At 43.6% G+C, this 16225-nt stretch overlaps 1 protein-coding gene across 1 annotated transcript in view; it reads right to left on the bottom strand.

Annotated features, from left to right (window-relative positions):
- Asic2 (acid sensing ion channel subunit 2) overlaps positions 1-15947 on the bottom strand; it is a 1077068-nt gene extending 1061121 nt beyond the window's left edge. The window contains exon 1 of the mRNA XM_013067767.3: positions 14975-15947. Coding sequence (XP_012923221.1) covers positions 14975-15529 — 555 coding nt within the window. The 5' untranslated portion in view covers positions 15530-15947. The remainder of the gene's footprint in view (positions 1-14974) is intronic.
- Positions 15948-16225: the final 278 nt, after the last annotated feature.

Raw genomic sequence — 16225 nt, 5'->3', positions numbered from 1 at the left:
TTCCTGGGTAGAGAGTTCAAAAATCAAGTGCAGAGCAGCAAAGGTGGAAACTCTGGAGTACAAAAGGCACGTGCCCAGATCCAAAGGTGTGGGGGGCTTGTAAGACCCAGAAATCATGGCTACAGGATCCCATGCCCATATTCCCCTCAAAAGGAAAGGTTTTAAATTGCAAAGCTGATGCACAGTGCCTGGTGGTGCTCCTCGTGAAGCCAGCTGCAACAAATGTGCATGCCACCAGCCTTTGTTGACGTGCATAGGCATCAAAGGGACAGGGCTGGACTTAGTTACTTCGAGAACCAGCCTTTGGATGGCATCTGTGCTGTTCATTGTCCTCTAAAGCTGAAATTGAAGCTAGGAGGTCTTGTTCTTAAAAGCTGGAACATTGTTATATAGCCCCAAAATCCTCATTCACCCTTCAGCCAGCCAGAAGGAGCTGAGGCTGCCTTTGCCTCCTCTCTGTTAATCTATACGGGGAAGGAATGCAGTAAGAGCCAGGGGGCTCCATGGACACCTGAGTTTTATAGATAGGGCCACCCCTCCACTCTGCATATTCTCTTCTGCTTCAGCTCCAGCAGCTTACAGGATCCTATTCCAATATGGATTTCCAGAAAAATCCTTTGCGCTCTTGGAACTGCTGTCGTGGTGTTAATCACCAGCCTATCATAGTAATAATAAAAATAACTCCCACCACCAAAAAGCTGACATTCTACTAGCACCTGGCCACTGCTAAAAGGTTTATTGATATTAATTCATTCAGTTACTACCAACAATCCTATGAAGCATCAGTATTAGAGTGTTATTATTGAATAGATGAGGAAATTGAGGCCTGGAGGGGGTTAAGTAATTTGTACTTAAGGTCATATAATCCTGGTCATATAATCCTGGAACCTATCTCTACCTGTCTGACACTAGATTCAGTGATTACACCTGGAAACTAACATACTTCATTATGTTATCTCAAGTGACGGGGTTCCTCTGTCCTTACGGTACTTATCCACACCTAGCCTGGATGCTCCTTTGTTGTCTATCACTAATGCTCCTGGGACAGGCATTCTCACCAGATTATCTCCCTTCCCAGCTCCTAGAGATAGAGCCTGTCTCTAGTCCCTCTAGTTACTCTAATCCTCATACTTCTCAGTCTGTCCAGCCCTCTGCAAGGAAGCAGGCCACACCCAACACAAGCCCCAGATTTTCTGTCTAGAGTTAGAGCCAGCACCTAGAATTTATCACAAATTCCTCTGGGACCTGCCTCGCTTTGGGAGACCCAGATCATTGAGCAGTCACTCCAATCCCTGGCTCGCATCTGTCCACGCTCCTCCTGCACTGTCTCTGGATGAATGGAAATATCTACTTTTCTGTATCTAGAGATTCTAACAGGACATCACTCTTATTTTCGGCTTCCAAAACATTCAGCTTCAAAGCTGCACCATATTGGGTGCTCTTTTGGGCTTGATGTGCTTGCTTGCATTGATTACCAGTTCTTTTCAATGTCATTCTTCAGTGGCCCTCACCTCTGACCTCAAGTATCTATTCAGGAAGGAAATAAATCACTCTCAGAGTTGGAAGCAACACTAGAGGTCATTAAATCCAACCCTTTACCCTGTATCAATCCTTGTCTACAGCATTGCCGATCAGCAATCCCTCGGCCTCAGTAATGGCAATGGCAAGGCACAGTATATTCTAAACTCTCAGGACAACTCCTTCCAATCAGCTGAGTGCCACCTCTTTGAACTCCCCACCCACCAGCTGGCGCTTGTTCTGCCCTCTTGCCTCATACAGAGAAAGCCCCATTCCTCTTTTCTATGATTGCCTTCCAAGTGTTTGGAGACAGCAATCACACTGCCCTTGAGTCATCCACTTCACTTTTCAGCCTAAACAGTTTGAGTTCTTTCATACACTCCTCATCACTCACGGTTTCTGTGACATATGAGGAGCATCACCTCTAGTCAGCATCCATCTCTCACTGCCTCCTGTTTATAGATGTGCTCAATCCACTGCCAACATCAAAGGCAGGAGCCTCGTCCCTGGGGCTGGAAGCCAGGCTGATGCACACTCAGGAAGAATGGCAGGGAAGGTGGGGTGGGGGGAGCTGGGAAAAAGGAAGTTTTTAGAGAGAGCAGACTTGGGAAGAGATGAGAACACAGGTGCTGGTAACCGTGTGAGCTGGAATGTGAGCAGCTTAGTGTACATAGCAGCTGGTAATATAGAGATGGCTCAGCTCCTTGGGAGGGGCTGTCTTGGGAAAACAAAAGAAAAACATCCAAAGAGGAATAAATCAACAATACCTAATGTAATGAATCCCAGTTAGAGCAGTTCTCATTTGAGTTATGAAAAATTGCCCTTGTTAAGTGTTGTAAGTTCCAAGTTGAAGACACAGATCCAGAAAGTCCAAGGTTTAAAAGATTTACAACACAGGTATTTCTTTCTTTGGACCCAGCTTGAGTTTCCTTTGCTGAGCTTATTCCCCATGTTACTAACCAGATGGAAAAGCAGAAAATAATGGATTCACAGGTCAGGTTTCCTAGCAGAAGTGGAGATGATGTGTCTTATACAGGTGATTCATTGAGGGACTGCTCTCAGGAAAAGTCCCAGATGGTAGGGAAGGAATCAGGATCGTCAGGGGGGAAAGATAAACAGAGGTTTGGTTTCAGGAGAAGTTCAGCTCAGCCTGACTGTATGGGAAGCTCTGGAGTGTAACTGCACTACTCTGTTTCAACCTGAGGCAAGATGCTCAGCATTTTGTGCTCCCCTCAGTCACCAGCCACTGGCTGCCCCCAGCTGGTGGGGAGGTGGTAACTTCCCAGATAGCTCCAGGAGAAGCAGCATCAGTCAACTAAGGGCAAGTCCTCTTTGAATGTAGCTTATGTGAGCTGTGAAATATTCTACCTACAGCGGGAATAAAGGGGATCTGTACAGCACAATACCATCTTCCACAGATGGCCGTGCTAATTCATACACGTAAAACCCAGAGTGGATCTGCCTTACACCCCCTGCACCAGTGTGATGGATCCATGAGCTCCAGCCAAACACATAATAGCCCACAGCCGGGGTTCTGAGACTACAGTTGGGTGCCTCCCATATGCCACTGCAGACCCTCAGCACATCTGGGTGTTGCTGCTTCCACTGTATAAATCTAGCTGAATAAAATCAAATAAACAATAAATGATAAATATACCTGTTAAAATATAAAATCAGCTTGCTCCTCCCAACCTCCAAATAAGTTTCATTCCAAATAACAAGTGTGGGCTCAGAAAATAAATTTTGGTGACATTCTATTGTAATAAAATTGTAAAGATTGGCAAGACCTTGGAAACCACCTACTTCAGCCTGCTTATTTTACACATGAGGAAACTGAGGCCCGTGGAGGCTAATTATCTTAGCTAAGGTTGTGCAAATCAATCAACAGAGGTCAATAAATTCAGGCAAATATACTCCTTCTCTGTTACATGTTTAATTTTTTCTGAGTGTAAATTTCAATGGCCTGAGCTAATCAATAAGAGAATGTAACTAAAACATGAGAAAAATAAGTACTGGCCATGAAATGATGTTTCAGCATCCAAAGTATGATATTTAGGGTATGTGGTTCCAAAGTAAAGCTCAACTTTGTAAACAAGCTTCTACCAGAAGTTTCAGATTTATCAAATAATGAAGGTACATATACCTGAACTTCTCAGCTTCTATCCAGTAACCACTAAGCCCAATCTGTATGGGTTAGTTTTAAGTCAAATTCATGGGCGAGACCAGAGATGTAGCTCAGTGGTGCTGCACCTGCCTGGCAAGTGCAAGGTCTTGAGTTTGATCCCTAGTACCAAAAAAAAATGCAGAGGAGAAATGTGATGTATGGGATTTCAAACCTGCAGGAGTCACATAAGCCATTAGTTTCAGGTTATGATAGATCATGGGTCAAGTGATCTGACTAGTCAGGTTTCATATTTCAATCTGACTCCATCAAACATCAACAGACAAGAAACAGAAAGCACTCAACAAACTTTCAGATGTCTCCAGTCTCCGGTGGTATTTTTTCAGTCTGATGGGAGGAATTAGCTACTTGGTACTTTGAAACATGAACTATTCTAAGAAGCACCACCTGTAATGGCAAATTTAATGGTGAATTTTATCAATTTAGGGATTGAGGTTTGGCCTGAAGTTTTACTCTTGCCAATAAGCTTGACTCTGCTCTTCAACTGATGGTGGAGATTGTTTTTATTTGTTTTTGCTTTTTTTACATTTTATGATACTTGGAGGAACTGCTATGGCTCCCAAAGCCCACAAAATGAGGGTGTAATGACATGGTGATTAGGAACAGGATCAGCCAAGAGTTGCTGAAGACCAATGGGTGTATGCCAGGAGACTCATTACATATGAGCTTGGTTAACTCTTTACTTTTGTATATAGACCAAGATAATCCTGGACATGGGTCAAAGTTTAACTCAGACATAGGCCAGAAAGTGGGCTCCAAGCATGGCCCTTCCTCCTCTCTCTGGCTGCTTCTAGCTACCTCCTGCATCAGTATGAGTCATCAGACTAGTCAGCTGACAATCACTGTCTAACCTTTTCATCACATCTGAAAGAATTAAATTTGCCCATGAAATCATTAGTTTCAGAGAGCACATAACCTAAGGCTCTACAGACAAGAAGATTCCAACCGGAAACTGGCATCATGAGAACTTTTTGCCCAATGTGACAAAGATTACTTCTACAAGGGAACATCAAAAGCTCATGAGACTACAGGGCATCCTAGGAATATGAGGAACCATCAAATTTGCATTAGTTGCAACCTAGAGACTTCACAAGTGGGGGACAGTCAGGGTCTACATCTGTGTGCCGAGGCTTGTAGTGTGCATAGTCAAGCAAGGACAATCAGAGTTGACCAAGAGTTGAGATTCATGGAGAAACAGCATTGGCCTCCAGGCAGGAGGTCTAATTTGGGATGAGGGAACAATCTCTGGTGCATCCTCACAAACATACAAAGAATAATGTGATTAAGATGGCCTCAGATAAAAGCATAGTTGTATTATCAATAAAGTACCATCAAAGGAGAGTAATTAGTTCTCAGCTGTGACTCTAAAATCAAGAAAATTTCTAAGACCCAGGAGCCCACCCAATGAACCCCAGAAGAAGATAAGTTTGACACTGACTAGGTGTTTACTGTATAGCAGATGTGGCACCAGATGTACAGGTATGATGCCAGCTCCAGTAGCACACATTATGTGGCCCAATGGAGATACTCCCCAGATGCCAAGATAATACATGTAATTATATTGGGATCGTGGACAATTTTTCTTCCTTCTTTATTATTTCTTATGCTTACAAAATTTTCTTCATTGAGCATGGATTGCTTCTACAATCAGAAAGTTCATTATCAAAAGAACGATAGTAATAGGCCAAACTATCAGAATGCAGGTGAAATCCTTGGTAACTATGTTGAAAAGGGAGGCTTATAACAGTCAGTCACTTTATATCAACCAGTCACCTTACATTACAAAAAACAACTTCAACAGCACCCAGGAGGAGGCTCCCAGGCCACCATTCCACCGTTCCCAGGACAGAGGAGGTGAGCCAATCCCTGCACCCAGGAGGAGGCTCCCTGGCCACCATTTCACTGCTCCCAGGGCAGAGGAGGTGAGCCGTGTGGGCGCCAGCAGCACCCCCACCCCCATGGAAAGAGAAGACATGTAAACAAGCCTCAAAAACAGACTTCGAGATCACCTACAGCAACCCCAAAGGGAAATGAGATGGAAAAATCTGATACTCAATCACCTGGACTCCCTGAACTGGCAACAAAAGAGGATCTGGAAAAAATGAAATCAGAAATAATTTCTTACATAACAGCAGAGATTGTGCAAATAGTGCAAGACATGATTAATAAATCTAGAGAGAACACAGATAAAAAATAGAGAAGCTGAAGAACATGATGGAATATCAACATAGGAAACAAAGGGAATCCATAAAACAGATACAAACAGATTTCCAAGAGATTAAAAACTCCATTGAAAGTCTGAGCAGCAGAAGGAACCAATGTGAGGACAGAATTTCAGATATAGAAGATAAGATTGCAATTAGTGACCAGGAAAAGAAAAATTTCTTTAAAATTGTAAGGGATCATGAGAAATCAATCCAGCAGTTGCTAGACAATGCAAAGAATAACATAAGACTGATTGGAGTCAATGAAGAAACAGGAGAGAGTGCAGATGACATAAAAAAAAACTGTGCACAGAAGTGATGGTAGAAAACTTCCCAAGCAGGGGGAAAGAACTTGACATACAGGTAAACAAGGCATACAGGACTCCAACTAGCCTTGATAAAAAAAATCTACACATAGGCATATAATTGTTAGGATTCCAGAAACCCAACAGAAGAACAAAATTTTACAAGCAGTGAGAGAAAAGAAACAAATCACATACAAAGGAAAGCCCATCAGAATCACAACAGACTTCTCAATACAAACCCTCAAGGCAAGAAGAGCTTGGAGTGATGTATTTCAAGCCCTAAAGGAAAATAGCCTCCAACCCAGATTGATGTACCCTGCAAAACTATCTTTCTAAATTGATGGAAAAATAAGATGCTTTCATGATAAAGAGCACCTTAGGAATTTCATGAATACCAAAGCAGCACTCCAAAAAATTTTAGACAAAATCCTAGGAGAAGACAATGAGGATCACAACCCCAGGAAGCCCAACTGAATGAATTCGTTGGGTGTGACAAATTAAATGCAAAAGGGGAGAATCCAACAAAAAGAAAAAGCCATGAGAAGGCTTTTAAAACTTTTAACTTCATCTCCATAATGAGTGTATAACTCAATCTTGTTATTGTACTAAATAGTATTTTTCTGATTCTAGTGTTGCACACCTTTCCTTGTGCTGTACTGCCTATTTATTATCTTCTTATGTCTACTTTTTAATTAGGTTGTCTATTAATGAGCTGTAAGAGAGCTTTATAAAAATATTCTGGTCATGGGTTATATGCATTGCAAATATGGTCTATTTAAGGACTACTTTTCATTTTAACGATGTCATTTAAAGTTCTAAATTTTGATGGAATCTCATTTATCAATTTTTTTCTTTTATATATCATGTTTTTTGTATCCTAGGATGTTCTTGCCTACCCTAAGTTCATAAACATTTTCCCTTATAATTTCTTCTTAAAGTTTTATAGTTTTAGTCTTTCATATTTAGGTTCATAGATCCTTCCAAGTTATTTTTATGTATGGAAATAAAGGGTAGAGGTTAATTTTTATATTTACAGATACCAGGTGTTCTAGTGCCATTTGCTGAAAACACTGTCTTTTCCTCTGCTCTGGAATTGAGTTTATATTCTATAAAATGTTAATGTTAAATAATCTTTCAAAACTCAGTGGACCGTATATGTGTGGTTCTATTTCTAGATTCTCTGTTTTACTCCAATGATCTATATGTCTTTCCTTACACCAACACTGCCTTGATTACTGTAGCTTTAGAAGAAGTCTTAAAATTAGGTACTAAACGTCTTCCAACACTGTTTTTTTTTTCTTTTTCTTTTTTTTAGGTCCTCTGTACTCCTACATAACTTTTAAATCTCAATATATAATTCTTCATTTATAACAAGTATACACAGACCTGAATTTTTATATATACCTTGTGTTTTCTAATCCTGCTAAATTCAAATACAAGTTCAAGGGGCTCCTAGAGATTTCTTAGTATTTTCTCTGTAGATGATCATTTCATCTACATATAAAGATTTTGCTTCTACCTTGCCAATCCTATTTTAAGTGTGTCATTTTATTGCCAGACTATTTTGGTTTAGGCCTATGTTTCAAAGTTTAATGGACAGCTGAAGAGTAGGCATATCTGCCCTTGTTCCCCACCTTAGGGAGAAAGCATTGTATCGTCTCCATTCATATAAGGTGTTTTTGCTGGAAGTATGGAGTACATGTCTTTGATCTGTTGAGAAGGTTCTGTTCTACTTCTAGTCTCCTGATAGCTTTTACCATGAACAGCTGTAGAATTTAATCCAGTACTTTTTCTCCAACTAGTGACAGGATCGTATGGCTTTTTCCTTTCCTCTGTTAAAATGATGACTTTTGGGGGTGGATCTTCCAATGCTGAACCAACACTGCCATTCCTATAATAAAACAGCTTTCTACATACTGCCAGATCTGACTTCTAAGAGTTTGTTTTGTTAAACAAATTTCTATCTATGTTCATACTTTTTTCTTCTATTATCTTTATCCAGTTTTAGGATTAGTACAATGTTGATTTCCTAAAATGAGGGGAGACGTGTTCCTTCTTTTTTCTGCTTTAAATGTTTGATATAATTTATCAGTTAAAATGTACATGAGACTATTGTTGTCATATAGGTAGGTTTTCAAGCTAGTAATATACTTTCTTTAATAGGTGCTATTCAAATTTTATATTTCCTCCAGAGTTAGTTTCATTAATTTGTCTTCCAAGGTACTTCTTAGAATTTGTCAAATTTATTTCAAAAACAGATTTTTGTAATATGCTTTCTATATCCTTTTAAATTCCATAAAATCTGTGGTAATGTCTTTTAGACCTTGATATTGTATTTTAAAAATGTACAATTGATATTGTGTAATAGGAAGAAAAGGTCTAAAGGAGTAGGGGAAGTAGGAGGGGTAGGGGAAAGGAAAGAAGGGAAAAGAAAAAATATGAGAAAAGGAAAAAAATGGAAACAAAGTCTTTGCAAATAGGGAAGGGTGGAGGAGGTGAAGGGAGGGCAGGGGAAGGGGGAAAAAAATAAGAGCCAAGATACATCATGTAAAGGTACAAGATCCCAATGATGAATGTGACTGTATTTTATACCTTAAAATGTACCAATAAACTTAATGGGAAAAAATAAAAAAAATAAATAAAAATTATTGTTTTCAAAGTCTGAAGAAAAACCACTTCAAGCCCACTTATCAGATACTGTGAAGACACATTTTGGGACCCATGAAATACACAGTTCTAAGTCATGAGAATACAAACATGAGTGAAGACATCATACTTTCAAGGAAGAGAGATAAAAACCCAGTGTGCAAAAATAAGCAATCGTTAATAATGAGATATCATTCACACCTGTTAGAACTGCTATCATCCAAGAGACAAAAGATAGCAAATGTTGGTGAGGATGTATAGAAAAGGGAACCCTTTGCACATTGTTGGTAGGAATGTAAATTAGAACAGAAATTATGAAAAATTGAATGGTGATCCCTCAAGGAATTGAAAATAGAGCTATCATATGATTCTACAATCCCACTACTGGTAATATATCCAAAGGAAGTGAAATCAGTACATAGGAAAGACATCTCCACTCCTATATCCATTGCAGCATTATTCACAATAACAATCAAATTAAGTGTGTATTAACAGAAGAATAGATGAAGAAAATGTGATATATATCAGGCAGCTATAGAAATGTGATATATATATATATATATATATATCCATAGAAAAAGCAAGAAATCTTGCCTTTTATGTCAACATTGATGAACTTGTTGGTTCTGTTAAGTGAAATAAGCCAGGTCCAGAAGGACAAATATGATATCAGTTGTATGTCAAATTTTTTTAAAAATAGAGTAAAATAAAACTCAAAGAAACAGAGAATAAAATGATGATCACCAGAGGCAAAGTGTGGGGGTAGGGAGGTTATTTGAAGAATTGGAAAGATGTTGATCATAAGATACAAAATTTCAAAAGAAATAACTTCAGAACATCTATTGTACACCATGGTGATTACAGTTATTAATAGTACTGTGTATTTGAAAATTGCTAAGAGCATATATTTCATGTGTTCTCAGCATACACACATGTATGCACACATACACACATATGAACACACACACACACATACTAAATATGTATGGCAAGCTTCATTTAGCCATTCTACAACATACATATAGCAAGTAGCATGTTGCCCACAGTCATATATACAATTTTTACTTATGAATTTAATAACAAATTTAAAAATTATCAGTGGTTTAAAAATTCAATAATTAACTAATGATCTCTAAGGTCCATTTTAGCTCAAACACTACATAATTCTCACAGAATGCAAACCATAATGACTGCTCTGACAGAAGAATAAACCAAATGCTGTTTAGCCGACAGACGAGGAAGAGATTAATTTAGCCTGTGGTAATGGAGAGGGGACAGACACTGGTTTCCTGGAGAAAGCTACAGTTGTCTTAGGCAACAGCTATCTTGAAGGATAAGTAGTACTGAAATAAGTAGACATGGAGAGAGAAACAAAAGGCAAAGAGACAAAGTAAGCAAGTTAACTTAACCACGAGTTAAGATCCTGGGTCACTTCAGGGAACAAAAAGTGTTATTTAATCAACAAGCCCTTGCTGTGTATTTGCTGTGGGCAGGCCCTGTACTTGGCCTGATGTACACAGGATCCGTGTTGAATGAGACCAGCCACCACATGGAGGGGAGTGGAGATGGCCGTGACTCTGGGATGGCTTGGATTTAGTCTGTGCAGACCACTGCTGCACAGCAGTACTCTGTTTAATCAGTCAGCAGTGGAAGGGCCATTCACGAGCCAGGATGACTCAGGGTGAGAAAAGCTATATGTGCATGCACAAGTTACCCAACACCTGAATGAAGAGGATACACTTCCTGGAGGTGAGTTTGGTAATGTGAAATACAATGTGGAAGCCAACAAGATGGAGAAGGAGACAATGTTTAGGCAGTAGGATTGGCACAAAGGAAGGCAGTGAGCAAAGGGCAAGCTTAATAAATTAGGAGAACCAAGAATCCCACATGCATACCAGTTGCTGGGGTTCTAAAGCTACTGTTGAAGTCAGAGGAGGGAATAATTGGAAGAGCACTGCACTTGGAGTCAGGAGAGTCAGAATCAAGCTCAGGCTCACTCAGCAGTTCCTGTGTAGTTCCTAAGCAGGGCAAGCCCCCCCAACCAATTCCGAGTCATGGGTATTATTGCTCCTATTTTAGAGAAGGGAAAACCAATCTTAAGAAACTTGCCCAGAACTCCATAGCAAACAGGTGTCAAAGTCGGAATTTCAACTCAGATCTCTCAAAAAATTCCACATTCTTCACACACATCCTATTCCCCATGTAACAAGAAGTAGTAAGGCTCCATTAGCTAAGGACCCATCCAAGCTTGCTCAAGAATCTCAAAGACATGATCTTCCTAAACTTCACCTCCACTATTTGTTTGATGTTATATGACGCAGGTCAATAGGATCCATACAGTACCACCAAGTAAGTCTCAGAGTGTACTTTTCTTTTGGTAAGGAAAGGAAGAAAGATCTTTCCTAAGAAATCTCATATTTAAAGTACAAGCACACACAACTATAAAAATTAGGTTAAAGAGAAAACAGAGGTGTCATTTCCATTCCTGGATTTGGTGACAGTGAACCCCAATGCAATGAGCAAAGAAACCACCTGAAGCAGATGCTGGTCAGTGGGAGGGGGCACCTATCAGTAGCAGTCAGCTACTGTATCCAACTATGACTTCCCACCTAAGAAGGCCCCTTTCATGGAGGCTGGGCTGGATCCCAGTGCTCCAGAGAAAGAAGCAGCCACTTGTCCCTCAATGATTTCATCCTTTTAGCATTATTCATCAAGTCTGGCTCCTGCAAACAGGGCAGGTAGGCAGGACAAGAACCTCCTGCTAATACTGGTAATAACCACCTTGCATCTGCATAGCTGGAGATATGTGCAAAGGGGCTTTCACATATTCTACCTAACATTTTATCCTCCCAATAACCCTGTGAATTACAAAGTCACATATCACTATCACATGTTAGATGAGCAAGCAGGGACCTAGAGAGGATGCAAGATAAAACCTATGGAATAATGGAAAAAGAATGGAGTTGATGGAACTAAACTTCAAACCTGTGTCTTCCTACTCTTAGTCTTGAACTCAGATCATACGATATCATCACCAGAGTCACAATCCCCATCCAAATTTCCACCCCTTCCTTCCACTCCAGCTCATGGGCCATCTCCTCCAGGAAAACATCCTGGAATCAAAGTCTCCTGTTATTTTCCCAGGAAAGAAAGCCACATGCCTATTTGAAGTCAAATTGTCCCAGGTGAGAGCTAAGCATGTACCTGCATGTGCACGGAGCACACCTGTTTGCATGGCAGTCAGAATTTCACACCTGGCTTCCCAGGATCTTTTAGTCTCTGCAAAGAGACTGTCTTGCTCTGCTAGAATCATGGCTCATTCCCTAATTAAAGCGTATTACACACTTCATTGCACACCAGATAAGAACTTGTAATAAGGAAGCTTAGGTTAAATCATTAGCCCTGGAGATGCCACTAGGTATGCTTTACTGTATAGAAAAAGAAATACAAAAAAGCCAGCCACCCGTGACACCCCCTCCCCCACTCGTAACTTCTCTAGTAAGGCAGCCAAAGACAGCACTTAGAGAAAGAAGGCAGCATAGTATAGTACACCCCAGGCAGAGCTTGTAAATTAGAGCATGTCAGGAGGTACATGGAGGAGACAGAATGCATGGGAGAACACCAGAGAGCTGGCTTCTCTAACAACTGCCAAAGTTCCCAGCTGTCTTCTGGCATAGGAGCCCAAGAATGAGCATGCTTCCGCCCAGGGCCAACAGGAGACCAAGGGTGAGCCAGGAGAATCATTCCTCACCACAAGGTCTTAAACAAGCATAGCATGATGCTGTCATGTAGAGGCTCAGCATGGCTACCCACTGCAAAGCAGGCTCCGCAGTCTTCTCTAGCTTTCCTGGAGTGTGTGCCTTGTCTGCCATCCCTGAGCATATGGAAGAGCATCACTGGGGGCCACCCATTTTTTAGTGCTTGGGAAGGTCATACATAAAGGGTAGTCCAAAGACAGGCACACAAACAGATCAGTCTTGATCTTGGTGAGAATGGCAGATAAGGACACACCACTAACCAAGTAATAAATCTTATCCACAGGCAACTTCCTTATTTGGGAGGCATCCTGGGGAGGTCAAAAGCTCAGGTAAAGCTATAAGTCTGGATCTTTGGCCTCTTGGGACCCTGGCAAATCAAATGACAGGCCAAGTGCAAAAGAGAAGCCTGTGATCAAAAAATTCTCACTTTTAAACAGAACCTGGACATGAATACTGAGGAAGTCACAAGTTAGATGTGCAGTCATGACGATGCCTAAGGGTTCAGTGCAGCATTGCAGAATCTCAGGACAATATTCTCTGAAATCTGTGTGTCCCATGTGTGCACAGGCAGACAGGGGAACAGCTGAGTGCATTTCTGAGATGCATGGTACTGTGGTGAAGCTAAGCGTTGCCAGGCACTAGGAAGCATGGAGTGGAAAACAGTGAGGGTTTCAGCCTCAAAGAATGAGGCATTTTCTCTATCACTCCCCAGGACAGCTAAGACATCATTTGTGCATGACATGTTTTAGGATCCTTTTTGCTGCATTTAGAGGAGCTGGTCCCTTCTTCCAGCTCAGGCTGGCTTCCTCTTCAGCAGATGCTACTGCTGGTTTTGCTGTGTTCTTGCTCAGAATACTTAAAAGGGATAATACAAAAGGGCTCCCCCAGGAAACAGAGCTCCAGCTCATGGGCTGCGAGAAGTAATGCCCCTAGCACTCTGGGCTTTTCCAGAATCAGAGCCAGCTCACAGCAAGTGCAGAGGCTGCAAGCAGACACTAGTTGTGGCATTAAAGGAACCCCAGAGCAAGAGGCAGGTAAACCAGAGAGGGGTTGGAAAAAGGTGCCCAACATGGAAGGTAAAGGATGTCTGAACGAGTGAGGATCACAGGTAAATGCTGATGACACAGCCCAGTCACTGCTGCACCTGCCACCCTGAACCTGTAACTGCATTTCAGTTCAACGCTCTGGGACTCAAACACTCCCATTCCTCCCCAAACCACCTCTAAGGAAAGCAGTTACACTGGATTTCAGGAAGGTACCACAGCCCGTAACGCCCCAGACTTGACTGGCAGTATGGAGAAGTCCGCAGCTGCCATCTGACCTATCATGCCAAGTTATGCCTAGCAGTCCACTAATTGGACTGAGAACACTGGCAACAACAGCTGGCCTCCCGGCCTGCTCTCTCAGCCCCCTCCAGCAAGCCCATTCTCACTGTAAGCCACATCCCCTTCTGTGTTTCCTCTTTTACTCAGCTCCTCATTTCCCCTCCAGGCTTTCCAATCACACAGCTGCTTGCCCCCTTCCCGACCCCTCCCTCCACACTCACATTGTAAAACAGTTGTACACAGAGAAAATGAGCCTTTGAGTTTCAAGCTACGGCTCCTAGACAAGCCAGCCAGGATCCCCCTCACCCTCACAGGCATCTCGCTGCCCATCTGCACGTGTGCCTCCACCCAGGCCCTGCTCTCTGCGCAACCACTCTGGACAGCTCCTTGCTTCAACCTTCCACCAGACCAGGTGGAGCCCTGGGGATCCCAGCCTCTCCTTATCCCCACAAAGAACTCAGAATCCACACCAGAAAAGGCAGCAAAGAGCCTTCAACACCTTTGCAGCTTCAGCTGCTCCAGCAAGCTCCCCAAGCCACAGGAGCCATCCAGGCTGGGGGGAGGGGGCTCACTCCCCCTTCTCTGGCAGCTTTAGCTCCAGCCCAGCCCACAGGATGCAGTGTCTGATGCCACTTCCTAGCAGAGAGGGGGAGGGAGAGAGAGAGAGAGAAGGAGAGAGAGGATGCCACCTCGTCAATGACAAGCTGTTCCAATCACACAGCTCGGACACCAATGCTCTGGACAACGGACAACACAGGCCTCCTCCCTCTGGCTGGAAGGAAGCCAACTCAGCACATCTGGCAAAGTGACCCCACCCACCGCAAGCCCCCATCACCCTCCATATCCGAACAGACCACAGTGCTCCATCCTGGTAGGTAATCTTTGCTACATCTCTCACCAACTACCCTCGGCCTTCAGCTTCTCTGCTCTCTCCTGCTTCAAAACACAAGGAGATCCCCAAACAAGAAGACCTCCTCCGGCGCACCACTTCGGCAGGGGACCAAGTGCAAGAGTGATCCGTAAACAAAGTACTCACTGTGGTGAAGTCTTGGTGACCACACTCCTGCCCCTTGAACTTACAGTACAGCATCATATCCTTCAGATCGTGGCCCACGCGATGCAGGAACTCCAGCATGCTGAACTGCTTGGGTTTGTAGTGTTTGAAGTTGGCCTTCTGCCGAAGGGCCTCCAGCACTGTAGGGTCAGCCAGATGAGGGTCCGGGATCTGCAGGTTGACGTCCAGCAGGGCCAGCAGCTCCCCAGCGTGGTACAGGTCGTTGGTGGTGAGCCTGGAGAACCGGAAGCCGTTGAGGTTGCAAAGGGTCACAGCTGGGAAGACCAGACTCTGGGCCACCACCTCATCCACCTTGGTAACGTGCTGATAGGAAAAGTAGTAGGACACTCTCTCGGAGCTCTCCACCAGCAGCAGGCCCAGAGAGCCCACGAAGGCCACAGCCCAGAGCACGCGCCGGATGGTCAGCGGCCCGTACACGAAGATGTGGCGGATGCCATGGAGAGTGGAGGAGTTGGCGAAGATCTGAATGCTAGATGGTTGTAGGCTGCCCTCGCTGGGACTCTCCTTGAGGTCCATCGGGACCCTGTGCAGTTCCGCAACTGGCTTCAGGTTGATCAAATTTCAGGGAAGAGTTCCCAGTCCCGGGGCTCAGCTTATACCTCGCTGTTCAAGGCAGAGAACGCCAGGGAAGCATCAGGCCAGACGAGTTTATCCTGAGAGCCCCGCCGCGCACTGACAGGGGTGAGTGTTTATATAAAACCCATTCAAACTCTAGCTCCTGATTTTTTCCAGGCGATAAGGAGGGCTGGTTTTATTTAGGGAGACACCAAGGTGATGTGGAAGGGATGTGGGTGGGAAGGGAGCGCTTAGCCAATGGAAATAAAGTCCTCCCCCCTACACACGCCACTAGAGACAAGATTAAAAGCGAGAGCGAGGGAGAAAATGCTTAAAACAAGTCGCTGAGCAGCTCAGAGCCTGTTAACCAGCGCATAAGCCCGGTGTTAACCATCCCGGGGATGTCAGGGCAGCCGCGCCGAGGCACTGCGGTCGGCGCCCAGCACAGCCTCCCCCGCCGCCGCCGAGCTCGCTCCTCTCCGCGCTGCCGGCGCCCCCGGTGCCGCGTCTCGCCGCCGGCCGCCGTCCCGCCTCTCTCCTCCTCCTCCTCCAGGCCCCCTTTTTGGGCAGAATTCCAAATGCTGCCGGCCGCGGCTAGCGCCAGGGAGAGGAGGCAGCGTGCTGCCCGCCACCGAGAGGCGGGGACCCGAGAGGCTG

Source organism: Heterocephalus glaber, unplaced genomic scaffold, assembly GCF_053883595.1.
Source record: "Heterocephalus glaber isolate CG9 unplaced genomic scaffold, H.glaber_assembly_v1.0 deba00001564, whole genome shotgun sequence".
Taxonomy (NCBI): domain Eukaryota; kingdom Metazoa; phylum Chordata; class Mammalia; order Rodentia; family Bathyergidae; genus Heterocephalus; species Heterocephalus glaber.
This window is presented reverse-complemented; position numbering and strand designations above follow the sequence as displayed.